General features: G+C 31.7%; 3 protein-coding genes across 4 annotated transcripts; 1 reads left to right on the forward strand and 2 right to left on the reverse strand.

The window, feature by feature from the left end:
• Positions 1-287: 287 nt before the first annotated feature.
• On the reverse strand, positions 288-7360 carry LOC123696008 (cytoplasmic phosphatidylinositol transfer protein 1). Its single transcript, XM_045641984.1, has 8 exons — positions 7157-7360; positions 6926-7074; positions 6751-6839; positions 6616-6623; positions 6459-6530; positions 6066-6320; positions 4855-4980; positions 288-4529 (listed from the first exon to the last, which is right to left on the reverse strand). Exons 1-8 carry the CDS (start codon positions 7205-7207, stop codon positions 4377-4379), a joined length of 903 nt encoding a protein of 300 aa, XP_045497940.1. The 5' UTR covers positions 7208-7360; the 3' UTR covers positions 288-4376.
• A 1868-nt stretch (positions 7361-9228) lies between these two features.
• Positions 9229-10723, reverse strand: LOC123696007 (trafficking protein particle complex subunit 13). Its single transcript, XM_045641983.1, has one exon. The coding sequence runs from the start codon at positions 10602-10604 to the stop codon at positions 9396-9398; it is 1209 nt and encodes a 402-aa protein (XP_045497939.1). The 5' UTR covers positions 10605-10723; the 3' UTR covers positions 9229-9395.
• Positions 10724-11524: 801 nt separating this feature from the next.
• On the forward strand, positions 11525-13743 carry LOC123696445 (derlin-2). 2 transcript variants are annotated; one of them, XM_045642602.1, is made up of 6 exons: positions 11525-11626; positions 11820-11935; positions 12014-12247; positions 12408-12530; positions 12748-12911; positions 13418-13743. In XM_045642602.1, the coding sequence occupies exons 2-6, from the start codon at positions 11843-11845 to the stop codon at positions 13533-13535; spliced, it is 732 nt and encodes a 243-aa protein (XP_045498558.1). In that variant the 5' UTR covers positions 11525-11626; positions 11820-11842; the 3' UTR covers positions 13536-13743. The 2 variants fall into 2 exon arrangements, with proteins under 2 accessions (XP_045498558.1, XP_045498557.1); XM_045642601.1 differs by having other exon boundaries at positions 11527-11935.
• The last annotated feature ends 697 nt before the right edge of the window (positions 13744-14440 follow it).

Raw genomic sequence — 14440 nt, forward strand, 5'->3', positions numbered from 1 at the left:
GATAACCTCCTCCTTTTTTTGAAGTCACTTAAAAAAAATATGTAAGTAAATATGTAGGTACAGTTTTTAATTTATTTCAAATAACCATTCAGAGTTTGTTTGATATTTTTCATTATAGTAGGCACAGAGCAAGTAATATATGATAGTAGGGACTAATGCCGTGATAGCCACATATTTCTTTTTACAATATTTCATTTTATTATAAGAATATAGATCAAATCAGTAAGAATGTCACGGTTTCAAAGGTTAAAAGTACATACTAAAAAACAGTAAATAAAACTCGGTACTATTCTTAAAATATGTATTACACTTAATAATTCTTCATTGAATGATATGAAAGCACGACGTCAATAACAATATAACACATACATTCAACGATAGTAGGAAATAACCGAACAACTGTATCGATATCAATTAATAGACAAATAACAATATGCAGAAAGCTCTTTTTTGGTCACAAAGTAACATTCCAACAAATCTAATCCTACAAATATTACAAATGCGAAAGTTTGTGAGAATGAACGTTTTTTTATTCTTTCACGCAAATACTACTGAACCGATTACAATGAAATTTTGTATGTAGGTAGCTGAAGACCCAGAATAAAACATAGGGTTTTTTATCCCGGAAATTCCACAGGTGCCGATACACAATGTCGGTTTTTCTTTTAAAACGCGGGCGAAGCCGCGGGCAGATATCTAGTGATTTTATATTTTACGTGATTATTTAAATCCAAAAATAACATAAAGCATGCTTCTATTTGTGCATTTCACAATACGTGCTTGCATTTACAACGAAAGTTAAAAGGAAATGCACAAACGGTATAATATATGATCCTGAGGAAGAAAATTCGATTCGTGTCTTATTTGTAGTCGATGTGCGTCCTGCATTAAGAAGGGCAATAGTGGAAGTACTATCACATCTGCCGATCGATTTTCTTCAATTAGGCAATTATTCTTGTATAAGCATTGAGCATAGACAAGTAAACATATATTTATACATTGTATTTGATGGGGAAACGGACCTTTTCCAATTTTTTATTTTTTATTAATATCCCACTAAAGCGGTTGTTATTTAACGTAGGATAGAGTGTATCAATTCGTCCATCACACTATATCCATTTTTATTTAGTATATTAACTTTGATCAGAACTAAAATTTTGGAATGTTACCTTTAACAAGTACATAATATTAAATGATAACTTTGGATTCGAGACTATTAAAAAAGGTTTAAATGTGTCATATGATGATAAAATTCAATTTGTACCATCCCTCATTGACGCAAAAAAAGCTTCATAAATCAATTTATTTAATAACATAGAGAAATTCACCTATTCAATTATTATACTTAAAACTAAATTCTATTTCTACTGCTAACAATAATAGGTAACTTGAATAAAAAATATCAATTAACAACCCACTCTTTTCTAGCCCATGAATACATAATTTAAAGCAAACAATTTTAACGAAAAAACCGCTGTAATGTATACCCGCTTATTATTTATAATAAATAGGAAATTATTCTGACCAAGGAATGATAAAGTAACTCAATCGCTCAAATGAACTGACGAATAACCAAAAGTAATTGCATAGTAGAGAAACGGAAGATATCTAATATCTTCGAACTAATAATCCAGTCTGTAGGTATTTATGCTCTACAAAAGGTGGCGTAGAAAATGTTTTGAAACAATATTGTTTAGGTATGAAAGGTTAATAAAAATCCAAGTTTTCGACCTTGACGGACCCAGGCGCTAGCCGCCATCTTGAATTAAAGGTGCTAAAATTAGTTATATTTTAAATAACTTCTCAATTGTTTACTAAATCACAAAAGTGTCTATGAGGGGTTCAAAGAAGACAAAATTACCTACATTTTTTGTATACATGATTATTCTGTAAGTCTTAAAGGTAAAAAGTTACAAGCGACGGAAATAATAATATTTACAGAAATCATATAATTTTAATTTTGTTTAAAAATTGTACAGCTATCATTTTTTAATTCTCTTTGATGGCCCGGGCTGGTTAATGGTGGCTTCTTCATTATCTTCGCTGAAATTTTCTGTTTCATTGTCTGTATTTTTAGTTTCCAACCATGAAATTTCGTCGTCATGACCAGAAAAAATCGAAGACGCTGGAGCACGCTTTCTAGTAACTTTGTACAGAGGGGACATGGATAAGGTCGTATCAATAAAAAGTAAATTTAAACTTGCTTTTTTGCCGCCAACAAAGGACGCTGCATGGTATCATGCGTTTAGGACATACCACCAAGTCCAAAAATGGTATAGAATTGAAAAAAATCCAGAAAACTGGGGCTGGAGATATGACACCAATAGGCTCACTCCAATAACAACGACAGAGAAAGCAGCATCTCAGATGCTTTTAAGTGTAATTTCTTGCCACTGTAAAAAAGGATGCAGCAAAGCATGTAGTTGCAGAAAAGCTGGATTAAAATGCTCTATTGTTTGTGGATTATGTAGTGGTCAGCTGTGTGAAAATGCAGTAGAGTTTCAGATAGATAACGAAGACTGTGATGACGACGAAATTTCATGGTTGGAAACTAAAAATACAGACAATGAAACAGAAAATTTGACGATAATGGAGAAGCCACCATTAACCAGCCCGGGCCATCAAAAAGAATTAAAAAATGATAGCTGCACAATTTTAAACAAAATTAAAATTATATGATTTCTGTAAATATTATTATTTCCGTCGCTTGTAACTTTTTATCTTTAAGACTTACAGAATAATCATGTATGCAAAAAATGTAGGTAATTTTGTCTTCTTTGAACCCCTCATAGACACTTTTGTGATTTAGTAAACAATTGAGAAGTTATTTAAAATATACCTAATTTTAGCACCTTTAATTGAAGATGGCGGCTAGCGCCTGGGTCCGTCAAGGTCGAAAACTTGGATTTTTATTAACCTTTCATACCTAAACAATATTGTTTCAAAACATTTTCTACGCCACCTTTTGTAGAGCAGAGGCTTTTACATTTCCCCACAGACTGGACTATAAGGTACATCGCGCCGTTTGCATGTAGGTACGCGGAGCGCTTGGCCACGCCCCCAATTAATGTACGTACGCAAGCTTGACGAACGCACACAACGCCGCTCGGTTCCTTCTCATGGCCTCCTTGTCTCTTTATAAGATGGTACTTAATTGTCTCAATCTCACCAATTTGGTGACAAAAAAACAATTCATCATAGAGTGTTAAAGAACTCGTGTAGGTATATGTCATTTATAGTCTAACATAAAACATGTAGTTATGTATTTGTGTATTACCTTTTAAAAGAAAGCATGATCCCGTCGAATAAAACATCTAATATAAAATTCTTTCCTAGCTTAAACTTCATATGAGTAATAGACATTGCAATTAAATTCAAGACAGAAATTACAAACAAAATCGCATACGTGAAAAAGTTCCTTCAAGACAAATAAATACGTTCGCACTTAACACTTAATACATAAACACTTTTAGGCCCAACTACACACCAAAATATGTTTGAAATAGTTAATTCTTTGTACTTTATATGAAAACTCCATATTAAAACCAATTTCACAACTTGCTGTTGACAGTATTAAACATTAACAGGCATATTTAACATTATTCCACTCATATTTCATTGTTTATCGTTTTTATTAACAGATAAACAGGACAAATCATCAACTTGTGAAAATGGCCATAAATATACTTTTTCTGTTAGTCAATATGTAAATCTATGAATAATTTTTTTTATACGTGAAAATATATGAGAAAAAATATGTCGTATTTCCTCCGAGATGTTATCAATAATGGACTAATCTTACAACATAGAACACGCACTATCACGCAGAACATGTATCTCATAAGATAAATACGTTCATACTTCTATAATTTACATTTAAATAACAAATTGTATTTCCAATATTTGTTCATAGTATACATTATTTTGATCTTTTGAAGAAATGTAACTTTCTAATGAAAACTTAAGATATCGATGTCATGATTGCCTAACCCCTTGGCCTGTATAGAAAAAGCTCTGGCTAGAATCACAAACAACATAATTTTTACTCTGTTATCCAATTGATAAACAACATACATACCGATTTACAATTATTCTTGAAAATATGTGAACAGTGATGAAAACATATTAACCCATTCTATTCTACATTTTCATAGGCCGTTCCTTCCCTTATATAAAACAGATAAAGATTAGAAAATACTATAAGATTATTGAACTAAATGTATAATTTACCTACAAGCGCAATCAAGTTACAATAAAAAGCAAAATATAATTGTGCTACAAATCTCAAAGCGATAAAGTAAGGAATTTTACATAGATTCTACAAAAACCCAAACTAAACCCGGCATACGAGGAAATTAAACTATAATATCATTTATTTATGACCATGAAAACCATGATTTTGATTCTGTTGGTGTTCCGGTAGCCGACGGAGATTTAGGTGTTTTTGGTGATTTCGGAGATTTTGGTGTTTCTGGCTGTGAATTATCACTCGTTTCCTGGCCCTCTGCGTTTTCCATAGCCGTTTTTACCTATGAACAAAAAAAAATGGATTTTAAATTAAAATATAAAGCTCCAATGAAATTGCAAAGTTAAATTGAATACACGATGCCATTATTTAATGGTACAAACAGCCATTTATTTTTAAAAAGTGAGTGTAATGCCAACTCTAGAGAATTTAGAAGCCAAAACTCTTTTGAGGTAGCTAGGTATTTAAAAATTTAAAAATAGTACTACTTCTAACATATTTTACATTTATACATTTAAAAATAGCTAAAATATATTTTAAAATTCCATTGTGCTCTTTCCATTCCTTTTTTTTTCTAACTGAAAAATACTTAAATAAATAATAATTACCTTGATATTTGTTTTGGCTTGCATATCTTTTTCATAATTTCTCACATCCTCAATCTGCATGTTGAACCACTCGTCCATCCACGTAAAAGCTTGTCTATGGCCAAGTAAAAGGATTTCGCGAATTGCCTGCATTTCAAATATTAAATGAATGTTTTATTAGGTAAGCAATAATTTAAACTGAGTAATTTCATTATGTTTTTATGAATTCAAAGTTCAATTATAGACTATCAGTATTTTATTTTATTTATTTATTTATTTATTTATAACATTTATTTCAGGTAACAGACAATAAATTGTACAGACCCATAGAATAAATACCTTACAGACTAACATACATATAATATTTTATAACTAAAACTATTAAGCACTACACTATATACAATTCACGGCACTGGCAGTGTCATATTTCGCTGAATGGGCTTCGGCTGGGTGTTGCGAAGTCGCCCGCGAAACCGCCGGAACACGACACCACGGGGCCAGATTCCAGAACTCCTCGCTCATGAAGATCGACAGCTGCTCGCTCGGTACACGCACAACAAATGAATTAAAATTCAAATTATTGCGCGGCTCCAGGCGCTGGACCCTCACGATAAACTTGGTCTTAACCCGCACATACTCCACTACATCAGAAGCTTGGGTGGAGTGGTGCAGGCGGGACACGTACAGCTGCGTCGTCGGTATGGCGGGCCGCAGCAGGTGGTTGTTACCGGTCGGGGCGGTACCGCACTTGTTGGAGGAGGGCTTCTTTTTCTTCTTCCTTTTCTCTACCTTTGTAAAGCCCTCCTCATCGAGTGGATGACTATTCACGCTCGACAAGTGTGCCAATTTTATGCTTGTCACAATAGTTAGTTTATTTTTTCTTGCATTGCAATTACATAATCATGAATTATTAGTGCTTTACATTAAGTGAAGTCCCATGTCCCCTAGTGGGGTAAGGGGCAGATGCATTATACATCTGTTTCACTGATCGATTTTCTTTAGGGACAAGTAGGTGATCAGCCCAGATCTGTGTCCTACCAGACCAAGACATTTTTTTTTCTTCACCGGGAATTGCACCCAGTACCCCTGGGTGCTACGCTCACGCATCAACCACTACACCAAGGAGACGGTCGCTTTACATTTAGTACCTCAATAATAATGACTGAATCCAATTAATTAATTCATCAAAAAATCTATATAAAAAATTATAATTACAAATTCATATGACTTACACTTTGGACATAATCTTCCACTTTAGTCTGTAAGCCCCAAACTTCGAATTTAGCATTGACAAGCTTATAGCAACACATGATAGGCTTGTGTGTGTCCCTCCACCCTTCAACCAATGGTCCACGCCCAGTCTTTTCTGATTTAAACAGCTTTGGATCTTCATTATCTTTATAGTGATGTGGTTTTATTTCATCATATGCAATATCCAGAAAATCAACTTGCCGGAGAGCTAATTCCTCGTCAGTGAGATGTAAACACTGAAATTATTAGAATTATTTGAAAAATTAAATGTTATAATAATGATATATCAATTATAATAATTTAATTATTATAATAAAATTAAATTATTTTAGAACTAAACTAATATGACTATACAATAAATTACTTTTACATACATTTTCTGTAGTGCCATTGTTATCCTCATATCTGGTTTGTATTGACACTGAAAACTTTGGTATAAAGGAGCACTGAAAAGAAAAAATTTATGTAGAATGTAATGGTAAGAAAATCTTTTAGTTACACAAAAATAGTCATTCAACTTGTGTTACTTACTGTGTATTCTAGAAGCGGTACATGGAAACAAAGAATAATATGTGATTAGTATTCACTAATAATCATTTAATTTCATTGCAGCTTATAATGTGTCTATTAATTTCATACAATACAATATAATAATACTAAACTCACCAGTTATAGTATAGGGGTAATAATTCCATGCCTTTTCAGTTACGTAAAACAGTTTAGGAATAATATTTTGGACCCAATAAGGTAAGTGACTGTAAAGATATAATCAATAAATGAAATAGTGTCAGGGTTTACACACATTACATTAATTATTATATTTATGAACTATGAAAGATACCTAGAAAGGTGTATTCTCTTTTCGGTGAATTGACCAACTCCATTTACTTCATCGTTAACTTCTTCATTCGCTATCACCTCTACACCTTCGCCAGTGGTGGATTGTTCGTAGCTGTGGCGAGCTATCATATACAACTGCCCTATTCGGTACTATAACAAAAGAAAATAAATCATTTATTGTAATGAAGATAATTATTTAACATTTACATTATTATTTAAGAGCGCTATTTACCTCTTCTACAGTTAAAGGCATGCATATCCTGTATTCCTTAGTCAGAACCATTTTGGAATAAATAAATGCTTGAATTACTGTAAATATATATTTCTAAAAGGTATGTGTCGGTTTTTAAATTATTAAATCTTACTCAAAAAAAGTTATAAAATAAGCTCTTGGGTTTAATGGACAAAGTATAACATAAATTACTTTACTCTTTGAAGTATAATTTCGGTACCTATAATTTCGAGTTTCGACAAGTCAACTATCAATGTCAAACAGTCAAATAAAAATTGGCCGTAGATAACCAAAAAGGATCCAACCCACAAAATGTTACTTTTGAGTTATTGAAGTTTGAAGTTTAACCTGTGTTTGTTCATATAAAGACTTGCTTGTGTTAATTGCTTCTTAAGGAAAAGTGTGTGTGTCAATGTATATTTTATTCTTACAAACAAATTTTATTGAATTTAGTATTATTTCTTGAAATATTCAGCTAAATGTGTGTTAGGATCCTTTTTGATAAAACCTATTTTCAATTATGATAAGTGAATTTTCATTTCGCAAAAACGATTCAAAGTAGCTAATTGCTACTAAGATCCTTATTTTTTTTTAATTTCGTAAATAAAACAACTAAGTTTCAATTTTTTTTTTCATTATTTATATAAAACATATTAATTCTATCCGATTTACTATTCTTCTTCGTGTGCAAAGTCCGGTTCATCGCCATATCTACATCGTCATGAAGTCTTGGATTGATTTATAGAAATCCAGGCAGTATTTAGATAAATAGTCAAAGATTGACTCCAAATCGTCTAATTGGGCTTTTCTTTAACATTTGGCCATAGTCATTGAAAATCATTATCAGATACCTCCGAAGATTTACCTTTCGAGCCCGCCCATACATACAACTTTTGCATCGACTAAACTGATCTGTCGAGCTGTATTCTCCTCTTGAATTCAACATGACTAAACTGTTTAGTCGATGGAGGTGCGCATACAATCGATTTCAGTCTTAATAATTTATATCCCCAACAAACCTTACAGTCTTCTATAGGCAATTCTTGAATGAAGGTAATAAAGATCACATGAGCGCGTGATCGATAGTTGTGCGAGTAATTTTTTTTTTGTTACTTCGACATGTTCGTCAGCTTCGTAAATTTTTTCAGGTATTTTCGAAGTGCTTCTATTTTAGAAAAATCGGTATAAAAAAGGCAAAGATGTGTGACCCGATCAAGATACTTGGAGTGTGAACTTAATGCATGCCTAACGCCTCAAGCTTTAAATACATAATATTCAGTCTATCCAAATGTTCTGAATCGTTTTTGTTATTAAACCAGTATACATTTCTACAAAATTCAGTTTAACAAAAGAGATCCATGCTTTCTGAATCTTTTTAGTGATTTATATATTGCATCATAATATCATAAAAATTAAATATCTAAAAGGATCCACATGCTTTTGGATTTTTTTAAACATTTTAGTTTTGTGTTAGTTTCTTAGACTGAGCGTTTTACAATATGATCCAAGAAGAATGGATTGTTTTTACGAAACTAAAATATGGCTTCTCCATACATGTGGGTTGGTACCCAGTGTCAATTTAACGTCAAAATATTCATATTTTACTTGGATTGTTTTTGCTAATCGAAAATATAGACCTAGACGAGCAGTTTGGTATATTTAACTCATTTTCAGTCATGTTGTGGGTTGGATCCTTTTTGCTTATCTACGGCCAATTACAAAAAGTTAAGTCAGAAATACAGAGTATAAATGACATACCTATTAAAAACACACAGACTAGGTATATAATTATACTGCCGAACCTATGAGTGAGCTATATATCTATCATGGGGTATGGACTATGGACACTAACCTGTATAACAATTAACATATACAAGTACCTACTATTACTTATTAGAGGTCAGTGATCTTGAATAACTGTGTGGATGAAGTGCCCGAAATGTCTTGATTACAAAAATGCATCTATATAACCAGGTTTACACTATATGTCCTCTAACCTCTTGTCTCCTTTATCGATTTACATTTTAATTAGTGTACCTATGTGTTTGAGATGAGAAAATTCACAAATAAAATTAAAATAATAAAAATTTTATTAATTTCACAATAATAATAATTCACTTATCATAGTTCCAGTTGCAGTCCTACTAAATAAAACTGACTTATCCTTTTAAAAGCAACTAATAATGATTAGATAACTTTCTACAAATAATACTAGGCTAATATTTACCGAATTTTGATTCTAATACACATAAACAGAAGCCATATCATCATAATCATAGGTTCTTTTCAAAAACAGATCCATTAAAGAAATTCCTGTTATGCTATGTAGACCAGTGTTTATAGGTAAAGCAGTCAAATTAATGAATGTTATATTTCCAGGTTCTAATGGCCCCAATTTTCTATTGGAAATGCCACACCAAATTAAACTGGAGTCTTGATGTGAACGAAGCTTCAGAATTAGGTCCAATGTTCTCTCACTGGCATTCACTATTTTACATTTAAAATTAAATGGTTCATCTATAGGGATCTGGCTGGGTAAATTTTCATATGTCACCCGTATGTCACCATACTCTGGAGTCATCCTCTGAAGCTGACTAGTCTGTAACCTCCCCTTTTCTCCCAAATTAGACCTCCACACAATATCCAATTTACCAATGTTCTTTGCTGCAGCAATAAGTTTGATATCTGAAGCTATGTTAGGCTTTGGTGAAAGGCAATACAGGTACTGGCAGCTCTCTTGAGGGTGAAGTAGAGTAACCTCACCAAATACAGACTTGCCATCAGATGTTTCATTTAATGATTTAACTGCAAACTGTTGTGAACTATCAAGGGAAACCTGCTCCAATATAATTGGTCCAGATGTTATATTCTGCACTTGAGCTTCAAGAAAAACTTCATCTGATTCTGCATTATAAAACTTAGTTTTAACATCCAGTGGCTTCAGAACTTCAAACTTGAAGAATTTTCTGAATGAAGCAAGAGTATTGTAATTGGACATATATGTTACTTCACAAACTAAAATGTGTGTGCCCAAGTCTTTAACTTCATGGTGAATCACATCCCCTAAGGTTTCATCAATATCCAACATCACAGGAGATTGATGTTGTTGGGTTGCTAAAGGGATCCTTTGAGAACTAGTTTGTAAGTCAGCTTTAACAGATACGCTTTGAACAGGTTGATTTGTTTCATTATGGACACAAACATAACAAGAAAATGTTTCACCTAAATAAATATTACCAAAACTTTGAGGCAGCAACAGAAATTGTCCAGCAGCTAGAGTTTCCATTTGAACAACAGATGTAGCATCATCCTTTAAATAATTGTTCAGTATATTCCCCGGTAAATCCTTGAAGTCGCATGTTACAATCTTGGGGCTTATAAGTGCTGGCTTTGTAAGCCTCATAACTTTTAATGACACTAAGTGGTCTACACCTTCTTTATTCTCCATCGTGACTTAAACTATTATCTATTTATGAGAAAATTCAATAATCCCTGTAAGCACAAAGATCTTCCACTTTTCCACAGAGCAAGTACCTAATCACTTTTCTCAATAATATTTTGTCATTTTGGAGTTTGGGCTTTGGGCTGTCAAGTGTCAAGTATCAGCTGTGTATGACATTGCACCAATTGTCACATAAACAGCCCGAGCTTGGGATATATTTTGGGAATAATAATAATTTATGTTATCCATGCTTTTACACCGTGTTTTCCAATTACAGCACTAGAGCGCATTATGCGGCATAATGCTTAGCGTTGAATGTTCCAATTACAGCAATGCTTCGCACAATTGAGCACTCTTAAAAGTAATGCGCGTGAATTGATGCGTGCAATCGATTTATCGTAAATAATTATTAATTGTTGGAAAAAAATTTAAAGCTTTCGTTTCTTTCGAATTAATCAAAGTTAATTCAAATTGTGTTAAAAAAATCAATATAAGTATGGATGAAGGTAAATCCAAATTACTTAAAATAACCGTAAATAGTTTTCAACCAATTATTATGTATACCACTTTATTTACACATTAATGAGGTTATTGCTAACTCTATGAATATTTTTTTTTTTCAACACTGAACTTAGCGCAACCTGCTGGTGCGTTTCACGTTCCAATTAAGCATCAGCATAATTCGGCATTGTGCGCCACTGAGTCGCATTATGCTCTGTAATTGGAAAACAGCTACAATCTCCTTATTTTCTGTATAGAGTAACTTTGAATCAAAATTTTGTATAGATAAAGTACACAACTGTGCAATTCATGAATTTATTTAATAAAACATAATCAATTTTCCACGGCAATAAGTTAGTTGTTTATTTATATATTCTGTGACTTGCTGACATTAGCTGTCAACGTCAGCTTCGTATGTAATAAAATGTCAATGTCATAGCTGTTGCAAATTGAAAATATCCTATTTTCTAATTTCTAAAAAGAATTGTAAAAAATGGCATCTCACTATTAATTAATCATCTGATAAAGTATTTAAATCTAATGACTTTATTTATTTCTATATTCGTAAGATAACAATAAGTGTTAAAAATATTTTGTGTTAAATGCATATTTTGTACTGCCTGTGTTCTTTACAGATATTATTTCGATAAGAGTGATGTGGCCCAATAGTGTCGCGTTATAATATTCACATAAAATTAATAATGATTTTGTGATTTCTAGTTGTTATTTCATTTGAAACCAAAATGGCATATCAATCTTTACTTCAAGAATACATGCTGATACCACCAGTAACCAGGGTATACACTACAGCTTGTGTTATTACTACTCTGGCCGTTGTAAGTTCTTTAATTCTAAAATGTTAACTATGAGTGGTAATTAGCCTAATTATAATATTTTGTATTTGTTCCTTTCAGCAACTAGATCTGGTTTCACCATTCCAGCTTTACTTTAATCCTACATTGATCCTCTATAGATACCAGATATGGAGGTTTATCACTACATTCCTTTTCTTTGGGAACCTAGGGTTTAATTTCTTTTTCAATATGATATTCACATATAGATATTGTAGAATGTTAGAAGAAGGATCATTTAGAGGGAGGACTGCTGATTTTGTTGTGATGTTTTTCTTTGGTGCTGTGCTGATGATTGTATCCTTTTTAGTTTTTCAAGTATATATATTAAATATTTATGTAATTAATTTCATATATATAAAGAAGTAATTTATTATTTGATTTATGTTAAAATTTCTTGAGTACTTTACATGTTTGATAGTACATAAATCCTACAAGTTTCCTTAATGTTTTACAGTTTTGTGCATTTTTCATTAACTTATTATTCTTAGGACAAGCGTTCACTATTATGATTGTGTATGTTTGGTCTCGACGAAATGTATTTATAAGATTGAATTTCTTTGGCCTCATGAATTTTCAAGTAAGTAATTTTGTCAAATGTATTTGTAATATGATTCACACTTCTCTGCTTAAATTGTCATTCTCTCAGAGAACATTTTCATTCTTATGAAATAATGTTAATATAGCTAAAGCAGTACTTACAATTATTAACTCTGTACTTAGGTAGATATATCTATTTTACAATGCGTCTAAATTGTTGAATACAAAGCTTTTAATAAGAATTACTTTATTTACAGGCCCCTTACTTGCCATTTGTTCTACTTGGATTTTCTGTGCTCCTTGGCAATGCTATATCTGTTGATTTGGTGGGAATGGCCATTGGACACATATATTTCTTTTTGGAAGATGTTTGGCCGCGTCAATCAAGAGGACAAAAGTTATTGAAGACACCCAAATTCCTGTGAGTATTTATAAAAAATTTTCATGCAATTAGTAGCCGATTTCTTTTATTACATAAGTGTATGTTATATATAATAATCATATCATATCACAATGACTTTGTCAAATATGGATATATCAGCTATTTTGAATTGATTTGACATATTAAAAAAATATTAAGTATATGTCAGTGATACAAGCAAACATCCTGGCTCAGTGGCGTGCCATGACTGAGGTCTAGCAGCAGTGGACAAGTTTAGGCTGACAATGATGATGATAATGATGTCAGTGATTACAAAATACATTACTTATTAATTAGAACAGCTGTTATAATTATTATGTTACTAATGTATGGATTATGTGATCATTTCCTTACTACTGCTTCAATTTCTCTTTAGCAAAAAAACTAATAATTTGAAACCACATCTTCAAACATATGGCATATTCAAAACTTCTATATCCATATTAAACAAATCATTGAAGTGTTTCGTTTTCATTTATTTTTTTGACTGACATATTATTTTCTAGAAAAAGATTGTTTGATCCTGAAGCTGAAAGGGAGTATGCCCCACTGCCAGAATTAGCCAATGTTCGTCCCGGAGGGTTTGACTGGCGTCGTCGGGACGAAGACGAAGGGAATGGATAATGAGTATAGAACCATTCGATTTTGTTAGTATAAGAGGCAAACCAAAAACCTGTTTTTATTTAGATCTAAAATTTCATTTAAAAAAGGGACATTAATATTAATAAAAAAGTATCAAGCACAAACCATGCCCCATGTTTTTGCAGTGTGTTAAATAATTTTATGTAAGAATAACTACTTTTTCATGAAATAAATTATGTATATAATATTATGGAGTGTTTTAATAGAAATAAAAAAAATAATATTATCATTTATTCAAACATTTATTTGTCATTCTTCTACATAATTTACAATTAATTGTACATAGAACTATCAAAAATCTTAAGACAGAACAACTACGTACGTACGTATCTTCTTGGCGCAGTTGTACGAATTTTCTACTACCGTAACAATGTATATCGCTATGCCAGTACAATCTCAAACTCCCACTTGCATATTTATTATTTAATTAATGAAGTATTTTTGTTATACATATTTTTAAGGTATAGAAGATATAATTTATAAGATCGTTACAATGAATGATGGATAAAAAACAGGAATTTTTAAAATTATAACTGTGTTCCTGTACATGTAATGTACCTATACTTTAGATAATAGATGCTCATTATATATAATTCAGTATGAAGTTTAACAATTTTTTCAACGTAAACCGAGGAATTTGAGACATTTCTTAGATTTTTATTCTCCATTTTTGACTCTTGTTTAGGGAGATTCTTTTTTAAATAGGAATTTCATCTATAAATTGATCAATGTGTAAATTGAAAGGCATTAGATGTTACATTAATGAGTTATGGATGAAAGGGGAAAGTTACCAATAATATTTTCATTAAAAAGAGTGTAATAGTATTTTTATCGTGTGTGTTCAATTAACTTAGCACTTAATTTAGTTTGGAAATATACAAAAACAA

The sequence above is a fragment of the Colias croceus genome, chromosome 12 (assembly GCF_905220415.1).
Source record: "Colias croceus chromosome 12, ilColCroc2.1".
Lineage (NCBI taxonomy): Eukaryota > Metazoa > Arthropoda > Insecta > Lepidoptera > Pieridae > Colias > Colias croceus.